Source organism: Nipponia nippon, unplaced genomic scaffold (genome assembly GCF_047370975.1).
Source record: "Nipponia nippon isolate SJK-2023a ecotype South Korea unplaced genomic scaffold, ASM4737097v1 scaffold_8, whole genome shotgun sequence".
Lineage (NCBI taxonomy): Eukaryota > Metazoa > Chordata > Aves > Pelecaniformes > Threskiornithidae > Nipponia > Nipponia nippon.
In genome coordinates, this window is record NW_028262402.1 from 15,634,161 (window position 1) to 15,661,647 (window position 27,487).

A 27,487-nucleotide genomic window follows, 5' to 3' on the forward strand; every position below is an offset into this window, starting at 1 on the left:
CCTGTCATTTTGTATAATCTGGACTTGGGGATATAGTAGAGCCTTCCAGAAAAGTAACTGTACTTTTATATGATATTTGTCATGAATCATTCTAGGTGAATACTAGCATTTCTTAATTCTAATTAATTTCATCTTTTTAGTGTTATCTGGAAGATGATCTCCTTTGAGTTCTCTGCATATTTATCAGGTGTTTAGTCAGCTACATTAAAAACTTGAACTCCATAAGAAGTTATATAATGTAGCACAAATTAATTTTACTTTTAAAATTACTTATTCCTTTGAATGTCATACTTTTTAATTAAATTTGTAAGAAAATTTGCTTCACCCTGCAGATGTGTTTTGTAAAATGATGTGAGGCTGACTGTCAGATTTTTTAAATTTCAAAATAAAGCATAGAAGTTGGACAAAGGAAGATAATTGGCATGCTTTGGTGAGTTATGCACTTCAAATTCTGGGTCGTCTTTTTTGTATTTTTTAAGTGATTATGAAAAATTACATAAAAAAATAAGCCTTTGTGATTAGTCCAGAGTGGTGGGTTAATGTTGGCTGGCTGCCTGATGCCCACCCAGCTGCTCTGTCACTCCTTCCCCCGTGCCCCCACAACAGGACAAGAGGAGAAAATAAGATGGTAAATCTCATGGATCGAGATAAAGACAGGGAGATCACTCACCAGTTATTGTCATGGGCAAAACAGACCTGACTTGGGACATATTAATTTATTAGAAATTTAAAATAGAGTAGGATAGTGAGGGAAAAAAAGGCAAAAATAAACCACTTTCCCTCACCTTCCCCTTCTTCCCAGGTTCAACTTCAGTTCTTCATTCCCAACTTGTCTACTTCTTCCCCCTGAAGCAGCACAGGGTGGTGGAGAACAGGGATTGCAGTTAGTTCATAAGACTTCATCTCTGCCACTGCATCCTCACACTTTTCCCCTGCTCCAGCATGGGCTCTTGTACTGGGTTTATGTGGGCAAGGTTTTTGGGGGGGGGGGGGGGCTGCAGCAGTGGCTTAAGGGAGAATATGCCAGAAGCTGCTCCTATGTCAGACAGAGCCACTTCCAGCCAGCTCCAAAATGACCCGCCACTGGCCAAAGCTGAGGCAGTCAGTGATGTGATAACATATTTAAGAAGGGTGAAAAACATTGCACAACAGAAGCCAGGAGAGAGGAGTCAGAATATGTGAGAGAAACAGACACCAAGGTCAATGAAAAAGGAGGAGGTGCTCCAGGCACCAGAGCAGAGATTCCTCTGCATCCTGTGGTGAAGACCACGGTGATGCAGGTTGTCCCCCTGCAGTCCATGGAGGTCTACGATGGAGCATGTATCCACCCTGTAGCGCATGGAGGACCCCATGCCGGAGCAGGTAGATGTGCCCTGAAGGAAGCTGTGACCCTGTGGAGAGCCTGCTCTGGAGCAGGCTCCTGGCAGGAACTGCAGCCCATGGAGAGGAGCCCACACAGGAGCATCTTTTCTGGTGGGATTGTGACCCTGTAGGGGACCCACGCTGTCCTAAAGGACTGTACCCTGTGGAAAGGACACATGCTGGAGAAGTTCTTGAAGAACGGCTGCTTGTGGGAAGGACCCACATTGGAGAAGGTCGTGAAAACCATCTGTGGGAGAGACCCCATGCTAAAGCAAGGGAAGAGTGTGAGGAGGAAGGAGCGACAGAGGAAGTGTTATGAACTTACTGCAATCTCTATTCCCCATTGCCCTGTGCTGTTTGGTGGGAGGAGGTAAAGGAGTTGGGAGTGAAGTTGAGCTCAGGTAAAAGCGCGGGGGCAGGGTGTGGGGTATGTTTGAGGTGGTTTTGTTCTTATTTCTCATTATCCTACTCTGTTTAACTGGCAGTAAATTAAATCAGTTTCTCCAAATCAAGTCTGTTCTGCCTGTGATGGTAATTTGTGAGTGATCTCCCTGTCCTTATCTTGACCCATGAGCCTTTTTCATCTTATTTTTATCCCCCTATCCTTCTGAAGAGGGGGAGTGAGAGAGTGGCTTGATGGGCACCTGGCAGCCAGCCAAGGCTAACTCACTACAGCTCTCTACAGGCTACTGTCCTTCATGAACTGCTCCAGTGTGAGTCCTTCCCATGGGCTGCAGTTCTTCAAGAAGAGCTCCAATGTGGGTCCCTTCCATGGGGTACAATCCATAAGGAACAGACTGCTCCAAGCATGGGTCCCCCACAGGCCACAGTTTCCACCAGAAAACATGCTCCTGCATGGACTTCTCTCCATGGGCTGCAGCTTCTCTCAGAGCATCTCCATCTACTGCAGCATAGGGCCCTCCACAGGTTGCAGTGTGGATGTCTGCTCCAATGTGGTCCTCTATGGGCTGCAAGGGGACAGCCTACCTCACCATGGTCTCCTTCAGGGGCTACAGGGGAATTTCTGCTCGAGTGCCTGAGCACCTCCTCCCCTCCTTCTTCACTGACGGTGGTGTCTGCAGGGCTGTTTCTCTCACATTGTCCTCACTCCTCTCTCTCAGACTCTGCTGTGCAGCATTTTTTCATTTTCTTAAATATGCTTTCCCAGAGGTGCCATCATCTTGGCCTGATATAACTCTGCTAAAATATTTTATGGCAGTTTCTTTGACCTAAACATACAGAAAACAAAAAATAAGACTATTATGTCTGTTAGCTATCTCTACTATTTATATTCTTCCATAAATAACTCGTTTTATTCTTGTCATAGGTGAGCCTTGTCTAACAGCCAAATACCCACCTAGCCACTCATGCCCTTCTCAGCAGGACCAGAGGGCAGGGGGGGGGCAGGAGAGGAAAAAATTAGAATGAAAAATCTCATGGGATGAGATAAAGAGAGGGAGATCACTTATCAGTTGCTGCTGAGCACAAAACAGATCTGACTTGGGGAAAGTTAATTCTAATTTATTACTAGTTAAAATAAATTTGGGTAGTGAGAAACAGGCAAACATTAAAACAATACCTTTCTGCCTCTTTCGCAGGCTTAACTTCGCGTCTTCAATCCTGAGTCTTCTGCTGCCCTAAGCAATAGAGGGGGATGGGGAGAGGGGTGTTACAGTCAGTACACAGTGATTGCTCTCTGCTTCTCCTTCCTCCTCACGTTTCCTCTGCTCTGGTGTGGGCTCCTCCATGAGCTCTAGTGTAGGCATCTGCTCCAGTGCAGTGGAGCACCTCGACCTCCTCCTTCCCTGACCTTGGTGTTTATATTGCTGTTTCTCATGCTCTTTTCTTTTTCCTCCTCCTCTCTGTGTTTGCTGGGGTTTTGGCTTGTTTTTGTCTTTTCTTAAATGTGCTTTCACAGAAGTGCCACCATCTTGGCTGAGGGGCTCAGCTGTGCCCTAGGTCTGTTGGAGCCAGCTGTGTCTGGCATGGGGCAGCTCTGATCTCTCCTCACTGAGACCACCCTGGAGCCCCCCCTGCCAGCACCTGGGCATCTGCACCCATAGAGTTGTTTTCATTTCACAACTAAGAACAAGTTACCAGGGTTCAGGTTTTTTTCCCTAACCAATTAAAATGTGAAGTTGAATGATTCTTCTTACTATGATTATCGAAATAGATACTCTGTAATATTTCATCACAACATTGAGGTAGCATTTATGCTACAATGTTTCAACTGGTAGTCTTGGGAGTTGTCACTCCCACCTTATTTCAGTGAACCGTACGTAATTTAGTTTTTGCTCTTGTTGTGCAATATTGTGTGAGAATGACATCTTTGATGCCCGAGAATGTAAGATGAACTTTCTGCGTGTATTGGGTTTGTCTCGCAAGGTTTTGGTAACAGGGGGGCTACAGGGGTGGCTTCTGTGAGAAGCTGCTAGAAGCTTCCCCTGTGTCCGACAGAGCCAATGCCAGTCGGCTTCAAGACAGACCTGCCTCTGGCCAAGGCCGAGCCCATTATCAACGGTGGTAGCACCTCTGGGATAACATATTTAAGAAGGGGAAAGAAAAAAAAATGCACAATTGCAGCTGGGGAGAGGAGTGAGAATATGTGAGAGGAACAACCCTGCAGACACCAAGGTCAGTGAAGAAGGAGGGGGAGGAGATCCTCCAGGCGCCTGAGCAGAGATTCCCCTGCAGCCTGTGGTGAAGACCATGATGAGGCAGGCTGTCCCCCTGCAGCCCATGGAGGTCCATGGTGGAGCAGATATCCACCTGCAGCCCATGGAGGATCCCACAGTGGAGCAAGTGGATGCCCTGAGGAGGCTGTGCTCCAGCATGGGAAGCCCTTGCTGGAGCAGGCTCCTGGCAGGACCTGTGGACCTGCGGAGAGAGAGGAGCCCACGCTGGAGCAGGTTTGCTGGCAGGACTTGTGACCCTACAGAGGACCCATGCTGAAGCAGTCCTAAAGGACTGCACCCCATGGAAGGGACCCATGCTGGAGCAGTTTGTGAAGAACTGCAACTTGTGGGAAGGACTCACGTTGGAGAAGTTCATAGAGGACTGTGTCCCATGGGATGGACCGCACGCTGGAGCAGGGGAAGAGTGTGAGGAGTCCTCCCCCCAAGAAGGAAGGAGTGACAGAAACAACATGTGATGAACTCACTGCAACCTCCATTCCCCATCCCCATGTGCTGCCAGTGGAGAGGAGGTGGAGAAATCGGGAGCAAAGTTAAGCCCGGAAAGCAGGGAGGGGTTGGGGGAAGGCATTTTAAGATTTAGTTTTTATTTTATCATTACCTTAAGTCTGATTGGGTTGCTAATAAATTAAACTGATTTCCCAAAGCTAAGTCTGTTTTGCCCATGGCAGTAATTGGTGAATGATCTCTCCCTGTCCTTATTTCAACCCACGAGCCTTTTGTTAAATTTTCTCTCCCCTGTCCAGCTGAGGAGGGGGAGTGATAGAGCAGCTTTGGTGGGCACTTGTCATCCAGCTAGGGTCAACCCACCACACCGCAGAATCTAGCAGTGGCCACACATTTGTGCCATTTTGTATAACTCTGGTTTAAACGTTACATTACTTTTCAGTCCAGTCTGCAAGTGGTTTGAAAAAAATTTGCGGTATGGTTCAACACACATCTCAGCAGTTGTCCCCCAAATCACTATCCTTATCAGAGTTAGCAGTCCTTTCTGCTTCTAGTTATAAGCCTTGAACCCACTTTATAAAGGCTTCTGAGAACAGTTACTTTGGCATTGTTATCAAAGAAATTATTTTTACCAACATTTGATCGGAACAGATCACTCTCACACTGTCTGCAAAATTTAACCAATGATAAAAATCAGAATGCATTTTCTATAATTAAGTGTAACTGTCCATGTATTGAGGTTTTAGCCCACAAATTCTACTTCTCTCTATGACTGCTATTAAATATTTTTTTAGGAATCATTTTCTGGTGGAAACGGATGTTATCTGAAAGAGTAAGACTTTCAAGCTATTGTTATGATTTGCTGCTCTTATCTTTCTTCATGTACTTGAAAAGTGGGGAAAATAGTCTACTGTTGTTACACTACTGAAATGTATGATAAATGAAGCTCTGTAAATAGTGAAAATATGAGGAGGGTGATTAAGTCTGACAATTCTCATGTAAAAAACTCGAGATGATAAATATCTCCTGTGATTAGTTATTAATTTAGTGCAAGGGACTAGCATCAGCCTAAACAATTTTATGAGTTGTGGCATAAAAAAAATTTTGGAAGATAGGTATGCACTTGTTAAACCAAAGGAGAAATTGCTTAGACTTGATTGGCAATAATTAAAAATGGCAGACTTGACACAAATGTGGCTGGACTATTTTCTGTGTGACATTTCTTACAGAAATTAAGAAAGTGTAATGTTCCCTGAAGGCATGGAAATGACAGTGTGTTATAAATCTGAGTCCTTAGTGTGTTATGAAAACTGAAAGGTTTTGTATATGTATCATTTCTGTACAGATAAAATATTTGCAGTGTTATAATTTGAAGTAGTACAGAAAAATAAAAAATCCAACCTACCAATGCTCAGAAAAGAAGATGTAGTCCTTATTGCAATTACAGTTGCATTCTGAGGTTACAACCTATAATTAACCATGCAGTCAGAATAGACACAGTACTTGAAAAAAAGAGAGAGGAAGGGACGCCTGTCTTAATGATTTACTGCACTGACTATATTGTTTAGAGTCTGTCAGTATATCCATTATAAATACCATTTGAAAGGAGCATAACCATGTTCTAAATTTGCTTTAGGCTATTCCTTGCTGCATGGGTTACGAGATCAAAATTAAAATAATTTTACAATTTTTTTGGTGTTTTTTGTGTGTGTAGGTGAGCGTAAGACCAATGTTATTGGTGGGATCATGCTACCATATAAACAGGAAATGTGTCAGATGCTGTATGCTGATTGCTTCAATCTTGATGAAGTTAACTCAATGATCCCCCCCTTTTTCTCTTGTTAAAACCAAAGAAGGCTGGTTTATGATGGATTTTCTATGATTTTAAATGTACTTATTTTTGTGTGTTTGGAATTCAAGATTAACCAATAAATACTGACTTGGAAAGGAGATGAAACAATAATGTGCCTTTGAGAAGCTGTAGTAAGCTTGAAGAGGAAGATGATAATGCAACTGAAGTTGAGTTGACAGAATGAATGACTAGGTAGTTCTGGAATCGGCAGTAATAATGCAATGAGGAAAATAGGCAGTAACTTAAACTGAAAGTGGTGGTCACGGTGATGTCTGTAGGGTATAGGCAGTGAACAAGAAGTGAGTGATGCAGAGAAAAAAAAAATTAAAAGCCTGAACAGTGACATATGTTTGGATTGGAGTCTCACTGACTTCTCTGCATACTCTGTGATCATGATCTACTGATTTTCAGAACCATGGTGAAGTGATCTGAGACTTCCTTCAGTCCATGCATCTACGTTTTAATCTCATGGAGTGAGGAAGAAACTGGTGTATACCCACCTCTGTGGGCCAGAAGGGAGGTGGGACTCAGACAGCTTGTACAGCTAACCTTTGGAGGGGCAGAGTGTTTCCAGGCCTCAGAGTTCTAATACACACAGAAAAGACAGGAAACACCCTGCCCGCTCATTAAATATAGCCTGAATTTTTCATTGGCAACCATTTTTATAATCTATGGAGTGTTCTCAGGCATTATGCCACCCCTGGAGTACCGTGTCTATTTCTGGGCTCACCAGTACAAGAAAGACATGAACATACTGGAGAGAGTCCTGCAAAGGGCCACCAAGATGATGAAGGGACTGGAGCAGCTCTCACGTGAGGAAAGGCTGAGAGAGCTGGGACTGTTCAGCCTGGAGAACAGAAGGCTCAGGGGGATCTTGTCAATGTACATAAATACCTGGAGGGAGGGTGCAAAGAAGACAGAGCCAGGCTCTTTTCAGTGGTGCCCAGTGCCAGGACGCGAGGCAATGGGCACAGACTGAAACACAGGAGGTTCCCTCTGAACATCAGGAAACACTTTTTCCCTGTGAGGGTGACCAAGCATTGGCACAGGTTGCCCAGAGAGGTGGTAGAGTCTCCATCTTTGGACAAGAGCTCTAGCTTGCCCTGCTTGAGGAGAAGGTTGGACCAGATGACCTCTGGAGGACCCTGCCAGCCTCATCCATTTTGTGATTCTTGTACTAACACTTGCTGTTAGAGATAGTTTGTGTTTTGCTTGTTCAGTTAAGAAAACTGGAGGTAGAATAAGTGTGCTTCACTGTAGCAGCCGTCTTCCTTGCTAGCGCCTGTTTTTTCAAGGTTTGTAATGACGTGTTTGGACAGACCATTATCTCCTGATTCTGGAAAATCTATTAGCCAAGCAGGACCTAAAGAAGGTCTTCAAGGATTGTAAGACATATTGACATCATTGTCATTGATGTTATTGATTACACTGAAGAGTGAGAAAAATTTGGTTTCTGCTTTCATTCTTTCGGTTTCCGCCAGTACCAATTACCTACTCCTACTCTGCCTTATTTCTTGTCTTTCCTTTTCCTTCCCTTTGGATTTCATCTAGTAAAAGTAATTTATCTAGCCAATGGCATTTAACAGATGGTTGTGAGCCTATGGTATTGGGAGAGTTAAGTGCAATGCCAAAAGTTGTGCACTGAACAGGTTTGCCAGGTTGCAGTCAAGTCAGACTGTGGTTTGTAATCTGCTACTGTTGCAGCGCAATTGAAAACATTGTTTCCAACGACAGAGACTTTTCTATATGTGATGTTATCCCTCCTCCCCCCACTCCGGCAACACTTTCCTACTTTTTCTTAAAAAAAAAAAAAAAAAAAAAAAAAAGCAAGCAGCAGGATACGGATCTTAGTGCCCTCATCAATGTCTAATCTTAAGTAGTTTTGGGTTTTACCAAAAGAAGCCAGCTACTACAATCTTTATATGACCTAAAAGGTTGCTGGAAGACCATTTTCTTTATAAATTCTCCTTGTTTCTAAAGGGGTAGAGTTTAAATAAAACTAGTTTAGAAGTACGTAGTACTTTGTATTTCAGATGTTCATATTTTTCTCGATGAGTTTAAAACATTTTTAAAGGTCGTTATTGCCATTTACATGATCAGACACTATTTCTGATGAAAATCCCATTTATATTTAACTGCTTAGTTTTACACAGGGAAAAAGCCACCTTTGCTTTGCTGGGTCTATTTACGTCTTTACAATAGTACTTCTGTTTCCATTGTGAAAAGAGATCGTGTTACCTCTTGAGATGCTGCAGCTAGCTGGATTTACCAAGACCTGCCACCTTGTCATTAATAAAGGCTTGTTCTAGATCTTTGATGAAGCATATGGATCTTTAATAACGGAAAAGTTCTCCTCATAAAGAGAGAAGTATCTTCTGGAGGAGTGGCACTGCCAGTAGTGTTTTCCTACCTTCTTTCTTAAATTTTCCACAGTCAGAGGCAAAGCAAGCTACAATGAAATATTAACCTACTTGGAAAGCTGTTTAAATTGTGTGGCTAGTAAAATAAATAGATTTCTCTTTTGTTCACCTTTAGGACAAGAGTCTTCACAAATAGAAATGACAAGTCATTAATGATTAATACTTTAATTCCATTCCTATAAAATGAACTAATGTACTTTTAAATGAACGTTCTATAGAAGTCAGCAAAACAATAAGCCATACACGATACATCTGGCAACACAGAAAGAAATTTGTGTGTTAAAATAGAACTTATGCTCGTTTACCGAGGTTAGTGAAATTAAAGTTTTGGAATGATTTCTGATATATTTTGATACTTTTTCCATTTTATGTATTTTTAGTTATTTTTCTTTCAAAATGTATATATTTTAAAGTTTATGCTTTTGTTTCTTTGTTTTATTTCATATTTTTATTGCTTGCAAATGTACGCATACACATACAATATAGTGTGTATGTAACAAAGAGAACTTTGAACATAGTATGCATTGTTTTCTGGGTGGGTGGTAACAGATTTTTGCATTTGTGCAGGCATGCTAAAGGTGTTGAATGAATGAATGAATGCTTCCTATTTAGGGAAGTCTAAGTTTAGGTAAGAGTTACATCTAGGTAAGTTTCTAAATCTGAGTTACTATAATTTTTTTGCTTCAGGAGTAACATAGCAGACAGTAGCATTTTTTTAGTTGAAACCACACTGTGTTCCAGTTTCAGACTTTACCAAGAGTTAGGCATGCTAAACCCTTTGTGCCAAAACCTAAGGCTGGATGCAGCATCTAAAAAGCCTGGTTGCAAGAAACATGCAGTCATTTGCTGCTTATGGACCCTGCCCAGTGCAGAGCAGAACAGAACCCAAAAGCTAATTTTGGTCGTCCACTTATTATTAAACAAATGGGAATTCCTTTATTAAACTGAATTTCAAACTCACGGAAGTGTATAGTGGATTACCTGTTAGTTGTTCTGCTCTTCTCTGATTCTTTCCTGCTACAAATTACTATTAGCTAAACTTTATTAAGAGTTACGCAGTACTGTCAGTGCATGATGCTAGCTAAGCTTCTTGAAAGTCCTTTTTAACGCTACTAGGTTGCACAGTTTACTCCAATCCAGAAATCAAGCATGAGTTGATTTAAAAAGGGAAAAAAAGAACCATATTAGATTGGAAGAATACTGAGATAAAATTGATTTTCACAATACTAATTTTGTATGTTTTTGATTACTATGACTGAGAAGATATCTGTTTATGTAATTCAGAGTAAAAAGCACTCTTGAAGGATTTATTTTCTTACCAGAATCTCTTCAGGTGAATTTTACTCACAAAGTCTGGATATCATTCTATTGTAGAAGTTGCTTTTCCATGCTGATCTTGGCAGCTATCTATCAACAAGGCATAACAATAAGCTTGTTAGACTGAACAGTGAATAAAATATTACTAAGCAAGGCCTGTCAGATGGCATTCAAATATTCATGCAGTCTTCTCAGCTATTGAAGGTACTTTCCTACTGTGAATAAAGTACTCAAAGCAGAAGGTCTACCTTCAGAATTTTATAGCTCTATTGTTTACAATCCATGTATTTCTTTTGGCTGATAGTTTTCAGTGGTTTCTTTTTCTACAAAGCTGTATACAGTGGTTCTGATTTTTTTTAAAGTCATCCTTTAAATTTTGACATATAGAGGCTATATTGAGAGAATGGCTTTCCTCAGGTATTTGATATAGACTAGATGTTTTATTATACTTGCATTTTAAAAACAGCAGAAAAACTAAAAACATGAAATAGTTTGGTTAAAAAATCAGATGATTAATGGTGTATTATGACTATGCTTGTCTTTACTGATATATGACCCAATTCACTAAAAATAATTTATATAGATAGTGTGAATCTGTAGTCATTTAGACTCTTCTCACATAAACACGTGTAAATTTAATTTCTGGGTTCTAACATTGTTTAAAACTTTTAGCTAATAGAACAGAAATGTAATTGATCATTTAAACTTTAAAGAAAGTGTTTCTCTAGTCTGTATTGCAAACTGTATTTTAGTCCCATTTGTACTTTCAGCAGAATTGCCAATATTTATTGTAGCTTGGAGCTGACCGTAGTGGACATTCCTGATTTTACATAATAGTAACAGTAGCTCAGAAATTTCAGGTTACTTTCAACCCTCAATTCATCACTGAACCACAAAAATCCATTTTATTTTAGTACTTTATAAACTTCCAGGGCAAAATACTGGTTTTTAAAAATTCAGCTTTCCAAATTCAAACGAAGAGAATTGAAATACAACTGAAAACTAGATTTTCTAGTAATATCGTAGTTTTCCAAACATCACTTGAAAACTAAGGCTTTTGCCTTTAGATAGATGCATTTCTTAAATCTCAAATAGTCCAATTTGCAGTATCAATTAACCATTTTTACAAATCATATTTTATGCAGCTCAGTGAATTGCAGTCCATATGAATTACATTTCAAAGAGTGAGTATAATATAGAAATATTCCTTAGACAACTCGTCAGAATAACCTCTTCTGTATTCCCTCTTCTCCTTACCTGTAATGCTAAACAGTTGTCTTAAACATGTGCTCTAAGCAAAACAATAATAAGTTCTTACTATGAGGAGATTCTTGTATCATTCTCTCCTAAACAATGTGTTTGGTTATTCTGGTTACTGTATAATTGGTCTAACAAAACGTACTTTGCCACTGTGCTTGACAGATTTCATTTTCTAAGTGAAACATTGTCTTGTTTTGAAAAAAGAAATCTTATCACAGGCTTATTGAAGGCTATTAAGAATTTGCTTAGATATTTAAAATCTCGAGTCAAATTTTAAAATAAGCATTTCAGAAGAATTTTCAATAGTACATACACTTTTATTTTTGCCTGTAACATTGTTTTGATTCATTGCTGTCCTATATAGTATATGTAGCTCAATAGTCAATACTATTGAATCTTTGCTGAATAAAGTTTGCAAAAATGTGTCCTGATTAACCCTGATCTAAATGGTGATATATTAATATATCTATGAATCTGAATACCTGTGAGTTTTATGAAATAAATAAGGTGAAGCAATGTGAAAACTATGATTATTTTTAAAAGGCAATATAAAGGTCAGAGTTTGAATTTTCACTGTTATATCCATTTTTTTGCTAACGTACCAGTCATAAAACATAGAAATTGGGGTTTATTATTTGTTTTTTAAAAAATTATGGATACGTTGGTCTCTCCAAGGACTGTTCCAAACACCTCAATACAATGAATGTACAAAACTGTACTGTAACATATAGTAATACAAAACTTCTGCCTTTTAGAAATTAAAGGAATATGCTGTTTTCACATTGGTTTGATTTTTATTTTTACTTTTTTTTGTAAAATAGTTTTCCATTAATTTTGCATTACAAATGGCTCTAAGTGAAGGATAGACTTCATAAAAACCCTCCCTGAAACATTTTTTTGTGTTGGCTGCCAAAATGGAAACTGCCAGGATAGAAATCAGGTGCCTATTTTTTTTTCTTCTCTAGATCTTGCCCTAGTCTGTGATCCTTTAATTTACAGTCTTATTAAAACATTAATTATTGTTTATTCAGTGTTTACTGGCTTGAGTTCAGATTTGATTGTTTACACATCTAACAATCACAGAATTTTGCCTTTAAGTTCTATAAGTTTGTCCTGAATTTCTGTGAAATTTTTCAATTTGTATAAATAACATACCGTATAGGCTTTTCGGGTTTTCTTTTTTAGTGCATAGATGTCTTTTGGAACAGAGATGATTAGTATGGCTATAAAGCATTATGCAAAATGCAGCTGAACAACGGACTTTTTCCTGGTAAATTAGGACTTTTCAAATGAGTAACTACGCTTGAAACAAGAATTATATCAGGAATTAAACCATGTTGTGTTGGAGATAGTTTCATGTTGTTAAAAATAAAAATGCATTCTGTGCACAGAGCAGCTGTGGCTACTTGGCTGAACCAGAAGACGGTGACAGTGCTCACACAGCTGGGAACAGTTTGAGGGCTAGAGTTGCACCTTGGCAGGATCTGTGATCTATGGGGAAGAACTGGAATGGGCTTAAGGCTACTTGGCTGCACCCAGCCACTCTGAATGTTATAGACTACAGTGACATTATCTGATACTATTCTATTAATTTTGTCTCTGGGCAATTTTTGCTCTCTGTTACTTGGCTTTTTCATGCTGTCTTCATGCACTGTCCAGGTGCTCCCAGCAGCTTGGCTTAATTGTCCTTTAAAAAGAGTTCACTTAGCGGTGATCATCCTTTGCAATTTGTTTGGACATTACCCTTTATTTGTCTTTGTTATTTTCTTTATTGTTAGTATTTTAAGTCAAGCCTATATCTTCCGTATGTACAGCATTTAACACAATCTTCAGCCCAATCTTCGTGTTGTCAAGACAATGCTCCAGCCGTATGCCCTAGCTTGTGAGGGATGAGAAGGCAGGCTGCTGTGCCTCGATGTCTTAGAAAATTTGTCTTTGCAGTCAGAAGCTGCGATTCCAGACCTTGCATGCTACCGTCAGACAGTGGATGAACAAAACTGGTGTACTATAGTTCATGTGTGGTTTAGGTGATGATTTCCAAGTAAGCATTTCCCTAGACATTCCCAACATATATTTTTGCAATCCCTAGGTCCTAAGACAAGGACTCAAAAAATGACCTTAAAGCTAAAATATGTCACTGGATCTTCAATTTAATTTCCGGAAATTGTTTTCTCACACTTCTCTGTCAAGCTTCACTTTACATAGATACTTTGAGTATTCAAAGGGTAAAATAAAGTATTGCAGAGCAAAGTAAAGCTCCTCCTTCTGAGACTGCAAATTATGCTAGTCATTGTAACAGGAGAGAAAGCCTTATAAGCACTCACCCTTCTTCGTATACTGCCTATTGCCTGTCATGATTAGTCTTTTTCAGCAAATGCCTTGAAAATAGTGGTATTAAGTAGACACTTGCATCAAAGTAGCCTTTATTATAGTAAGTCATACGGTCATATAAAGATTAATATATATTGTTCAATTGCATCTTAAAAGGACTGCAGGAAAAGCAAATAGTTAATTTTTTTTAGCTGCTTTGGATGAGCATGAGCTCTCAGTTTACTGTATATTAAAATCCGCTGGTGATATAGTTTGGATAAGTAACCCAGCTATGTTCAAGTTAAAAACCACCATGTGAATAGCAATGCACTTGTAAATGTCTAGAGACAAGAGTTGCACAAAAATCCCTCCACTTTTGGAAACAGAAATTCTTTCAACAAATACATACAATGTTAATTACTCTTACAAAATACTTTCAGAATGTGAGACTTGCATGTGATTTAAACCATTATTTTTACTCACTCTCTGTAATACAGATGATGTTTTACAATTTTTACCATAAAGGTTTCATCATCTAATGTAAAATTTTAATGTTTCCTGAAATTTCAAGATACTTTTTTTGCACTGAAATATGAAAATCTGTGTAATATCCATATACATAAATATATGTACATGCATGTATGTTATTCAGAATTTGTTCAGGAACTTCAAAGTGAATTTTTGTACAGAATTTTCCATAAAGACTGTATGTTTGAACATAGGAGGAGAAGTTTTACTGATAAATGTACAGTGTGAAGACTTCTGAAGTCATACATCAAGATCAAATAGTTTTCTAGAACTATTAGATTAAAGTTAATAATATTATATCATTAAACTTGTTTTATGAACTTAATCTTAGAAAATTGATATGATTTCCCCAAGCTCATCGTAACATCATTTTTAAAAACAGGATTAAAATCTGAATTACACTTACACATTCTAGAAGAAATTAATTTCATTGTTTTTCCACATGTCTGTTGCTAGTAGCTGTCCATGTCTATCTCATGAAGTAATCCCTTCCCAAAACAGGATAGTCTGTAATATCCCATTAACAATCATGGGTATTTTGATAAATGGTGTAGCAGAAAGATCAGAATATATTATTTTTTTTGTCATCTCACCTTTGACATCACACTGTAAGTATCTGCAGAGGAGAGGAAGGGGTAATGAAAAACAAGGAGACAGTTCTAATACTGAATTAACCAATGTAAAACCCAACTGTTAGGAATTGCTAAGCCTTCTTGACATGCACAGGTGGTTTAGACTGTTTTTGTATAAAACTGGATACTCGTTTTACTACTTACAAAACAGGGGCTCTAAGTGAGCCAAAGGATAAGTGAAAGTGTGAATTGTCAGGAAAAAATTCTTATTATGGTAATAGTGAAGGACACAAATGTTCATTTAGGACACAGTATTTGGGAGATTGGATGATGTAGAGTATTTCTAACATATTTGTCACTTTTCATTATAGTATATGATTTAAGACAATTTTTTTCATTCTGGCTTTCACTCATGAATGCAAGTATAAAATGCTGTTCTGCTGTAACATTAGCATAAAGAGGTGATTGAGAATCCCATACTTTTGCTTTTTATTTAATATATGGGAAACGATAGAGGTGATGATTTGTCTAATTGCTCTACTGTAGTTACAATTATAGAGAAAAGGTCAATCTAGTCATTGTCAATTAAACTACGAAAGAAAACACGTTTATAGTTCTGAAGAACCATAATGTCAATTTTATGCTGTTCATCAGTGTATAACACGTTTGCTAGGATATATAAATCTTATCTTTCTTGGAATTACAGCAGACTTGCTCTATTACAGGCACCTGGTGCTGCTGAGTAGAGATAACCTTAAGTATTGTCTGTTAATTGCATATGCTTTCATTGTTGCATGTTTCTCAAGATTTGTGTACAGTAAAACCTGGCTACTTTAATGAATAGAAATGGATGTGCCAGATTGCAATTTGACACTTCTGTTTTCACATAGTTAAGACACGATGGGTGACAGGACAAAATCTGTAGCTTGTAGTTGCTATAGTTCTGTTGGCATCAACTCCAACAAATGATTAGGCAATACTTGTTAAAATTCTAAATGCTCTGTTTTAGGTACACTCCCTGCCCTTTGGGAAAGTTTAGTATCTCCTGTGGGTACTATTGTAGGGAATGCTTTTGTAAGGCCTTTGTGTACTATGATTACTCTTAAATGATAGGAGACAAGGTAATGAGCAAGCACAACAAAGTAAATCAACCATGTGGATACAAATACTACGTGAAACTCCAGCCCTTATGATTGGCTAGTAGTCATTTTGTCTTTCTGTCCTGTATTCCAGTAGGACTGACAAAGTGACCCTCTTTTGATGTACTCCTTCTCTTCTTCACTTCGCTAGTTCATGGGAAGAGTTGTATTGCCCGGGAGCATATTCAGGCATAATGAACAAATGCCTTTGTTGTTGTCTGCTATTCTGCCACTTTAAGCAATCCTGTTTCTGCACTTTTGGCTGTTATCTGCAGTGGCAGTAGCATTTCCGTATTGGTCTGGCTGGCTACTGCATCCACCTCTAACTAACTTGGTCAAGTTTAGCTGTGTATGGGTGGACAATATAAAATGAGTTTGCTGTGCTCTGCATCTTTAGGGAGCAGTTACGATTTTTTTTCATCTCTTGTTGCTCTGGCAGGTCAAACTTAAATCAGCCTCATGGCCAGTCTTCTGATCATAGTGGTGCAGACTAACATTTTTGCATATGGAAGAGCTTGGCACAACCATAGGAATAATGGGAAATACTCTTGTGGGTTCAAGTTCCATTAAAGTAAAATTTGTCATTAAAAAATGGGAGCTTGAGAAGAAAAAGTTGAGTATTTCCCAGCAGTATTTTCCTGTGTTGTCTGTGTCTTATGGAGGTTTTAGGAAGACTTTTTTTCAGGTGGAGGTGATAAAAATGAAGAACATGGTTTCTTGTTTGTAGCTGCATAATAAACTTTTTGTGAGTTTATTCCACAGTGGCACTGAGGATGTAGTAGAGAGTAGGAGCAATAACGAAAGTGAAACTATTTTTACCTACATACTAAAATATGCAAAATAATTTGATAAATTTGGTTTTTCCTTGTTAAAGGGGATGGAGTTTAATAGAGCCACTATCATTGTCTTTAAGTCACTAGTTTAGCTTCTTACAACTGAAGACACTGTCTTCTTCACGTGATGTCAGATTTTGTACATAAAAATGATTAAATAATAAACCTTACAAAGACTTACTATGTTTTTACATGAGGAGATTAGATGTGTGCAGTATTTTGAAATTTAAATGAATATATAATAAATTAACTGGTCTATTTCTTTCTTCCCTCTGTGGTGTTTCGGGGTTTTTTTGGTGTGTGTGTTTGTTGTTGTGTAAACACAATCTTCTACACACCATTAAGGCAATATTGTGCAGGTTACTCTAGAAACACAAAGATCCAGTAATGCAGTACTTTATAATGAGAGAAAAACAACCAACCAGCTCTTGATTAAGAAGAAAGTACTAACTATGTAAGTAGCAAATTTAATTCAAAACTAAACAGTAAAAGTTACTGGCCGTTTCATCAAATCTATCTGAACGAGAGAACAGCATTCAGTAATGCAGAGTAAATTCTATTTCAGATTCCCACTTTATTTAACAAGGTGACATTGATATGGAAACTCATGTGATGCAAATATATATTGTTTGAAGGCCTATTTTTTTCGTGCTTACAAAGACTTTGAGACCTCCTTCACCTTTAGATTGGACTTGCATAATCTGAAATGGTTACAAAGTTACAGCAAGTACCTAGATTATAATCTATTCAAAAACTCAAACTGGTAATAAGGCTAGACAAAGAGTATTTATAATGCATAGTAATGTTAAATATTGCAATACTTAAGCTAATTTTGATATAGTTCATACCAAAAAAGACAGCAATGTCTTAACCATGACACTCTTTTTTCTACTCTCTTTTCTTTCCCTGCTCTTTTTTCTTTCACTCTTGATCCTCTCCAGCATACACACACAAAACAGAGGTTAGTTATCAGCATAACTCAATATAAGTACACTCCTAACAGCTGTATTGTGTGGTTATGTTTCTATAGGTTGTCATGAAAATGTGTTTTGCTCTAAGAAATTGTTGAGACCATTTTTTATCCAATAAAAGTTTCAAGGACTGTCAGTGTATGGTAACATCTTCTCTGCAAATTCTGTTTTTAATCAAATAATCAGCAAGGAACAAATTAATTCTAAGGAAAATGTTCAGAAATGGAAGAATACTAAAAGTTTCATAAAATTGGAAATCATTTCAAAGGAGTTGCACCAAAATGGATAGGTTGTTGAGGGGCAATGAGAATCAATTCAGTGGAAATAGAAAAATATCTTTTAAAGACTGACAGTTACAATCAAGGTTGAGGTTTCTGTTGAAGTTGGTATTGGTTTTCTTTGTGAAGAGTTCAGTAGAGGAACGTAAAATGATATAGCAATCTATGATTAAATATTTGTACATTTGAAGTCCTCATTTCTTGTCTTCAATAGAAATCACTCAAGATATAAAAATGTGAAAAACAGATTTCTACACTGTTGGAACATAATGAAAAAATAGAGTTTTTCTCCAAATAAGCCAATTATTAATCCACATGCCTGGAAATACCCTAAGAGAAAAACTGAGTCTTTCATCATACCTGAAAAAGAAGGATTCTCACTGTGTCAGACCACAGGTTGTTTTCTTATGTTGCCAACACCTAATAGAGCTGTATATGCCAAATTAGAACATTGATTCAAAATTAATAAAAAAAGCAATCTAGAAATCGACTTAACCTCTCATTTATGCCTTTAACTAAAGAGTTATTTTGTTAAGATATGATATGAACATAGGAAACACACTGTTGAAAGATTAATTGCTTTTGGGATACATTCTCTAGCAACATGATGGAGATATTCACAGAGGTATTCATAGCAGTGGGGGCATCCAAAATACCTAGAAGGCAAAACATCAAATACTAAGGCATCATATTTAGAAAGAGGGCGTAGAACGGTAACAAAAGGCAGAGGCATAGACAGCTGCTTACAGCTGGGCCCAGAAGAACAGGAGCTGTGAGTCAGCTGATTTTTTTTTTTATCCAGGTGTGTAGATTGGTGTAATTCAAAAGAACACACGTGGCAATGGCTGTGCAGCTATTTCTTCTGAGGCATTTGCCCCTGTGTCAGCTGAGTGGCTGCAAGTCCTACCAGGCCCTCCATAGGTTCCTGGACAACCTTACCTTGGTATATTTGGTTAGAGCAGGCTTTGGAGTTATTTCTGCATCCCATCATTTGTTGTGTTTTGAACCAACATTTTTGCCATGCAGTGCATTTTTGATCGCTTCCTTTTCAGGGCTCATGGGGAAATCCTCTTGAAAGGCCAAATCAGCGTTAGATGGACCTTGATCTTCTCTCCTTCTATGCGCTACGTACCCCTGTATAGCATCTTTTTTGGCTGTGTTTATGGCTTTGTTTTGGTATTTTTGAAAAAATTTGATAAAATGGTGAGATGTAAGAGAGCTAGTATTACTAGGAGCTGTGCCTCAGGATTGCAGATATTGTGGGCATGAAGTGGGAGTGGAGTGAAGGTCTCGTTAGACTAGAGTCTCCTGCTTATTTTCCAAAAGAAAGAATAAACTGATAGTATTTGGGGCTAGATGCTATGTCTAGATATTTATATTTGTATTAATTTATGTTGTAAGTGAAGTTGCAGCTGTTGTTTATCCCATTCATCTTATATTTGTGTTTTCATCTGGTTACAAACATTCTGGCAGATAAATCTAAGTACTTTCAGCAGGAAGCTATAGAACAACAGGTTGCAGAGAGGAGGAATTGTGCCAGGGTTTTGAGGCACTATGACCTTTGCACTTCTCTGTTCTATGGAAAACAAGGGACAAGGTAGAAGCTGTTGAATTAATTATGATTTCATAACCTTTAAAAGGTCAGGGTATATAGGATATTGGCTGTTTGGGGGCTTTGATAGACCTTGTAAAATAATTTTCCATTACTTTTAAGTGTGTTTCTAACTATCTACGGAGAAGAAGAGCCTAGACATCTGCAGTGCTTGTCTTGAGCTCTTGGTACACACAGCAGGATACTGGACTTTTGGGAGGGATTGGTGGATTGAGACACTGAAATTAACAAGTTGAAACACTGTTGCCTATAATACTCAGTTAAAGTTTGACCCACAGGTTTGGCTAACTATTATTCGTTAAATAACGTATGCTCAAAAGTTATGAAAGAGTAGTTGAATCTTGAAGTTTTAGATTAGTTTCACACTAAATATCAAGTGCTTGAGGAAGAGAGATTTTTTTTTTTAACATCATCCTGTATTGTAAGCAGAATAAGCTTTATACTTGAGAAAGAGAAAAACATTATGTATTTGTTTGCATAATAGATTGGTTATAAAAGAAAATTAAGAAATGCTGAGACATTTTGGGAAACTGTATGGTCCTGTGAATACGGTATCAAAGTTGAGTGCTATTATAGGCTTTACTGTTACTGTCTTGTTTAGCTTAACTCATTTAAACTTTCAATGAGTCTATTTCTTCCTTTATAAAATAAGAAGGGGAAATGATCTTTTTACAGACTACTAATTAAAATATCACAAATATTTATTGTTTTATCTACAAAGTACAGCTGAAGTGGAGAGAGATCATTCATTGTATAAATTGGGAATTGAATTTAAGAAAAGCAGAAATGGCTATATTTCAATATCTAATAATTTGAGTATCTGTCTTAAGATTTAACAGTCTGATACCATACATCAGATTTTCAGTATTTGTAGCTCTGCAGGATTCTTTTCATATACTGAAAAAAGACTAAATGAAGTAGAGTGTAGTATCATTTATTTATAAAGACAGCGTTTTATAGATTAGAGATTTACTGTATTCATTTTTCATTTGTGCTGTGCTTCCCAAAAAAAGGAATAAGAATCTATTAAATACTTGCAGAACGAGATCAGAATGCATCACTTGCTGCTGTGGTACTGGGAATTCTCTAATACTTAACAGAAGCTGAGATTTGTAGCTGTAGTATTCCCTTGCAAGGGACATAACACTTGATTGCTCAGGAAGTTTCTTCTTTCTTCTTCCTAGTAGTCTTGTTGCATTTCTTTCTTTCTCAAGCAACAGAATAGGGACTATGAAATATTTATTTATTCATAAATTTGAAGACTGGTCTAGCTCATATTTATAAATCCAATATTTATATCCTTCAGAATGAAGTTAATATCATCTTTCTTTTACTTTAGAATCTTACTCTTATTTTTTCCATGCATTTTGCTTTCTTAAATTTGAACCTAGGTTGGTGTCATATATTGAAAGAGGTTGGTAAGAGATCAACAGTCATTCATTATTTGTATGTGTATCTTCTAGATGTATATAAAATTACAGCTGGTAAAATCTGTGGATGATGCAAGAAGGAGGGAAATAGTAAATAACAGTGAAGATAGACTGTTGAAGCTAAGCTATCTTGGTTATTTTAGTGAACTAAGCCCATGCTGAGAAAAATGCATTTCAGTATAGCCATATGCAAAATTGTATATTTAGGAAGAAAGAATGCAGAATATACCTACACAATGGGGAAAGAGTTACACCTTTGAAAGCAGTGATTCTGAAACAGATTTAGGGATTAGGAAGAGTAAAGTGAACTCAAGCTACTATCTAAACATGACAAAACAGCATTTGTTGAAAGGGGCTAGCATGAAGGAGCTTATTTCTTCTTTGCATATACCCTTAAAAAGGATAATATCATAATGTGACAAACAGTTCCATTATTAATATTTTTAAAAATAAGATAATATATTCTTCTAACAGTTTGGAAAGATTCAAAGGTAATTGACTTGCAAAACAGGTGTAGAAGAGTTTTAAGAACTTTTTTATCAAAAGAAGCGTGGCCAGCAGGTTGAGGGAAGTGATTCTGCCCCTCTACTCTGCTCTGGTGAGACCTCACCTGGAGTACTGCATCCAGCTCTGGGATCTCCAGTACAAGAAAGACATGGACCTGTTAGAATGGGTCCAGAGGAGGGCCACAAAAATCATCAGAAGGATGGAGCACCTCTGCTATGAAGAAAGGCTGAAAGAGCTGGGGGTTGTTCAGCCTGGAGAAGAGAAGGCTGTGGGGTGACCTTATTGCGGCCTTTCAATACTTAAAGGGGGCCTACAAGAAAGGTAGAGACAGACTTTTTAGCAGGGCCAATAGCAATAGGACGGGGGTAATGGTTTTAGACTAAAAGAGGGTAGATTCAGACTAGATATAAGGAAGAAATTGTTTACAGTGAGGGTGGTGAAACACTGGAACGGGTTGCCCAGAGAGGTGGTAGATGCCCTATCCTTGGAAACATTGAAGGCCAGGCTGGATGTGGCTCTGAGCAACCTGACCTAGTGGAAGATGTCCCTGCCAGTTGGACTAGATGACCTTTAAAAGTCCTTTCCATCCCAAAGCATTCTATGATTCTATGAAGATAAGTTGGTGAAATTTTTAAATCTGTAAATAGGAATGAACTTGGATTTGGAAATAGACATTTAAAACTGAAATGAAATAATTTTTAAATAATAATTATATCTTAGAATGAATTACAAAGGAAAGTGAGTTCTGCTTTTTTTTTTTTTTTTTTCCAGATTGTAACTGACATGTCTTAAACTTTCCATAAACCTCTGGCTTACTAGTATACGATATAATTAGAATAGGATCAGTCAGCTTGGATCTCAGGAGGTCTCTAGTCCAATGCCCTACTTACAGCAGGATCAGCTGTGAGACCAGACCAGCACAGTTGAGTATCAAAGTCTCCAAGGACAGTGTCTGCACAACATCTCTGGGCAACTGGTGCCACTGCTTCACTATCCTCATGGGGAAAAAGTCTGAAGTAGACACCCAATTTGAAACTCTTGTTTCAACTTCCACAGTTTTTTCTCGTTCTCCCAGCATGCACCCCTATTAAGAGCCACGCTCTATCCTGTTGATGATCTTGTAGGTACAGAAAAGGTGCTTTATATCCCGCCAAACCACCTCTCCTCCAGGCTGAAAGCACCCTCTTCCTCTGCCTCTCCTCAGAGGGCCTGTGCTCCAGCCCCAGACCGTTGTGGAGGGATACTGTCGGCCTTCTTTGCTGGCAGTATGCATTGCTAGCTCATGTTTATTTTGCTCTCTTCCAAGACCCCAAGTCCTTTTCTGCAGACTACTTCCCACCCAGTCAGTCCACAGTCTGTACCATTGCAAGGGGTCCTTCCCCTTGCAGACAAGTGCAGATGAAGATAGTTAATAAATTTCAAATTGATTTAATGCATTTATTTCATTGTTATAAACTCTGCTGATGTTTGAAAATCCTGAGAAACAGGAACTGTTTTGTAGGATCTTTGTGTGACATAAGTGCTTTAGGATTGCTTGCCATTTATATCAGGAGTTTGGTAGCTGCACAAACTTACCATGGCCAACCTCTCTATCCTAAGATGAGCTTGTTGAATCTTGCTCCAAATAGTAGCAGTTAGTTCACAAAGTCGTAATAGTGTCTTTTGGGAGGAAAAGAATGCCAGTGGATTAACTGTTGGTACTGTGCCACAGAGCCCAAACAGTGGGTGAATACAGAATTGTTCGGATGTATAGAATGGCAAATTTCATTTTACTACTGTTCCTGAAAAATATTGACAATTCATCCGTAGCTACTGCATGCATATTCTTAGCATTTGTGGAAGTATTTTATAAATAAAAATATTGTACAAAACTCTTCTATGTTCTTTATTGGTAAATCCAGGTTAGTTTCTACCTATTTTCTGGCTTTTTTTTTTAACGTAACATGGTGCCGTATAATAGATCCCTGCAACTTCCATAGGACTCATGCAAATTATTTTATTTCCCTTCATGTGCTATCTTTTTTTTTTCTTTTTTCATGTAACTGAAAGGATGGCTGTAGTGGGTATTACATAACCTACAGTAACCTTTAAAGAAAGTCTCATATAATGTATGCTTCAGGCAGTGATTAGCCTCATAAATTGTGGTTCACAGTACATCTGTGTAATTTTTGTTAAAGCCTTAGGATATTAGCAGGGCATTAAACAGGCTGTGTTTTTTTTTCTTTACATATTGTGTAATGCTTCTGTAATGTCTCAGAAAAAAATTGGTGTTTAGATGTAATTAACCTAAACAGCTTTTAAGAGATTACAAGTTGAGCCAGGCAAAATGGCATAAGTCCTTCATGTTTTATTAAAGAGCCTTCTTGAATGGTTTGTACTGTCCCATGGCTGCAACAACTTAAATGTGAGATTCTTCTTTTTTACACGGTATAATCATGATTCTGTTTCATGTTTTACGCAAGCCATGTCTTATGTAATAATTTCATTTGAGCCTTGTGTTTAACTTATTCAGATTTCAGTTTTTCTATGGGAAAAGTAAGGAATTTAGGAAAGAAGTCAAGTAACTTGTAAGTAATTTGTGAGAGCATATTTGACGAGGAGATACTCAACATTGAACTGCCAAGGTTTAAGTGCTTATAGTAGAGTTTATGGATATATATCTTTTCCTAAATAAAAAAAAAAGTACTTATTGGAGCACTTGGAAGGCATTGGCAAAACACTAGGGCTGATGCAAAACTAAATGAAATTAAACATATTTCTTGAAGAAACACTGAGAAACACTTATTTTCAGTTTGCAACTCAAGGTATTTGGTGTGGTTATTTAGATAAGATGGATGTCGTACCAGTATTTTTTCTTTTTACTGGAAAAGGCAGATAATAATAGAGAAGTAAACTTTATTTATGTTTTATGAAAAACTGGAACTTAAGCACTTAATACAAGTCACCTTTTTTTAAAATGAGGGATTATGAAGAATATTGATGAAGTTATGCTAGCAAATGTAATTTACACAGATTTTATTAAAACTTTTACTGTTCTTTATTCTCTCTGTTAATGGAGATTAATATGATTAATACCAATAAAGAAATACTTTTGCACTTCTTCCTCTTACTGCCAATTACATGATAAAATCTTGCCTGGAAAAAGCTGTCAGGATCATTTATGTATGCTTCACCCATATTAAAAAGAACTGTCTTTGAAACAAAATAGCATTTGATATTGGTATTGCAAGTGTGATGTCTTGTTCTTCCCCCACCTTCTTATTGTATTTAATTTCTGTCCCCTTTATATTTGGAAATTAATACACGTAGGAATTGTTTAGGGCTACAGTTGCCTGAGTTTGTTTGGTTTTGGTTTTCCAGTAAATTGGATTTAGTCTATAAATGTAATTGCAGTTGCGTAGTAACTAAAAAAAACAACAACCAACCAAAACAAAACAGAAAACACATAAATGGAGAACTGTACAACATTTATACTGCTATCTCTCTTTGAATATGTTATATTCTCTGACGCAGATATATATATTGCAATGCCCAAATGTAGTATCAGATTATTAGAAAGAGATTGTTAAAATATCTGGGAAGGAACTAAATATTTAATAAGTTGCTGCCCCATAGTTGTTGTTTATCATTCCATAGGGATCATTTAGTGCTTTAATCATTGAAATCTGCAAGCTGGCCATGTACATACTGATGTTCCCTTGCAGTACAAATGAGAAAAGGTTCATTGTTGCAGTGCTTAGGGGAGTATTAGGCAAACTTGCTTTGTTTTGGGTGGCCAAGAGCTTGCAACATGATTGTATGCTCCTTGACTAGGCAGGGATTGTAGCTTAATATTAACGTGCGAACAGCAATCACCTGTTCATGCCCTGTGCATAGTCTAAATGAAAAACAGTCTTTTGAACACAAAAGCTGAGGAGAGGAGAGGGATTCATCCTGAGCTCTGAAAGTGAAGGTGATGGACTAAGTCTGAGCAGAAAGAGAATACTCACCTGATGGTTTTTTGGAAAGCAAGGCAGGAAGGTGCCTCCTACTATGGGGCTACTCAACATAGTGGTGCCATGTATTGCTAAGAGGAATGTTTCGTCTACCAGAGAAGAATACCAAAGCCGTATTGTGTCTTGGGCTTTTAAGCAATGCCAGGAGAATAAATTGGTCTCTGTTAGTATAAATTCACTTTCCAAACTAGCTGGAGCAAAATATTCCTGTATTGCTGGTTGTTGTTACTGCATGAAGAGTTTCATGAAAACATGATGAGCCAAAGGCTTTATGGGTGCTGGAAGACTCTCCCAACAGTGATATATATTCTATTCAGAGATTCTAACAAAATAATACCACTATGCCTGATAGAAATTAGAGCTCCCTCACCTGAAGTAACTAATAATGTGGTTTTTTCTGCTTGTTTGTATATGACTCCAAGTCACAAAATTACCTAAAAATAAGCACATGAATAATCCTGTACTTCTTTTGATTGCTAAAATCTTCTAATTTCATTTGGATATATTCAAGTGATTAACTTGAGCATATGCTGAAATACTTTGCTGAATTGATTCTTAAATTGGCAGAGTGGAAAGAGGAGTTATAATCTCCTTGTTCTGCAATACTTCATCTTTCAAAAACTCAATTTGAATGAAACTGCTGTTGTGAGGAATATGTAAAAATCAACTTTTAGTTCATTGGTGAACTGATTTAATTAAGAGAATTGCAGATGTTAGTTCGAGCACTTCACAAAGCTTTATTCCAGGAGAGAAGTGCTTGAAAATGACAACAAGAAAATGGTTGTGGAATGTCTGTACTAACACTTATGGTAGTTAAATTTGTATTGCTTGTGAGTCCATTAAAACCCAGTTAAGCATATTGAATTTTTATCTGTGGAGACTAAGTCAGATGTATGTTGGTTCTACAAGATCCAGACATATGTGTTTCTTCAGTGCCTAAGTCTTGTGACCACAGATTTTCTTAGTTCTCACAGATCTGCATTTTGTTAGTTCTTTTGGCCCAGTTCACTCATATGCTACTTTATCTACCCTATGGAAAACATCACAAATTCTGATTTGTCTGCAGTGTGTCTGCACTAGGTTCCCTCTCTGTAAATCTCTGTGCCAAATGGCAGTGGGAAAGGAGAAATATTTTTTCAGAAGTTGTTTTCTTGGTATTATTTCCCAAAAGCTTTTTTAAAAAGAAATGGTGGTACAAGATTTATGAATTTTGTTTTAGACAAAACCTGAAAATCTTATCTTAGAGTTATATTTTAATTATACAGATACCAGAGGACAAATAGTTGTTTTTACTTCGTAACACTGGTTGAAAAATGGCTGAAGCTATATTAGCAATATGCTAATTGTCATCTTAAAGTGTGTGTATTCACAATAAAATCATAGTTCAAAGGAATCATAGAATCATAGAATCATCAAGGTTGGAGAAGACCCTTAAGATCATCGAGTCCAACCGTCAACCTATCACTGCCAAGTCCATCTATACCATGTCTTCAAGCACCATATCTATCCGTTCTTTAAATACCTCCAGGGATGCAGACTCAACCACTCCCCTGGGCAGCCTCTTCCAGTGCCTGACTACCCTTTCGGTGAAGAAGTTTTTCCTAATATCCAACCTAAACCTCTCCTGGCGCAGCTTGAGGCCGTTTCCTCTCGTCCTATCACTTGTTACTAGGGAGAAGAGACCGACCCCCACCTTGCTACAACCTCCTTTCAGGTAGTTGTAGAGAGCAATAAGGTCTCCCCTCAGCCTCCTCTTCTCCAGGCTAAACAACCCCAGTTCCCTCAAATATAGAATATAGAATATAAACCCTTAACTTTTATGGATGCAGTTAAACCATGCTGGTGTTTGTCAGTATGTTTGCTTTATTTCTTCTCTTCACCAGCTGCCTCTCTGAGCTATGAGACAGCCGGACTGTGTGGCGTTTCAGGACCGCGGAGAGCAGCCGGGGCACCTACTGGCT

General features: G+C 37.8%; 1 protein-coding gene across 7 annotated transcripts in view; it reads left to right on the top strand.

Annotated features, from left to right (window-relative positions):
• The window catches only part of FBXL17 (F-box and leucine rich repeat protein 17), a 287,592-nt gene that overhangs the window by 99,581 nt on the left and 160,524 nt on the right, over nucleotides 1-27,487 (top strand). Inside the window, exon 7 of one of the 7 annotated variants that reach the window (XM_087742042.1) lies at nucleotides 27,410-27,443. The exons of 5 other annotated variants lie outside the window; for them this stretch is intronic. In XM_087742042.1, coding sequence (XP_087598168.1) covers nucleotides 27,410-27,428 — 19 coding nt within the window. In that variant the 3' untranslated portion in view covers nucleotides 27,429-27,443. Of the gene's footprint in view, nucleotides 1-9,341; nucleotides 9,379-27,409; nucleotides 27,444-27,487 lie in introns of those variants that run through there. One more of the 7 variants, XM_087742041.1, reaches the window with a different exon arrangement.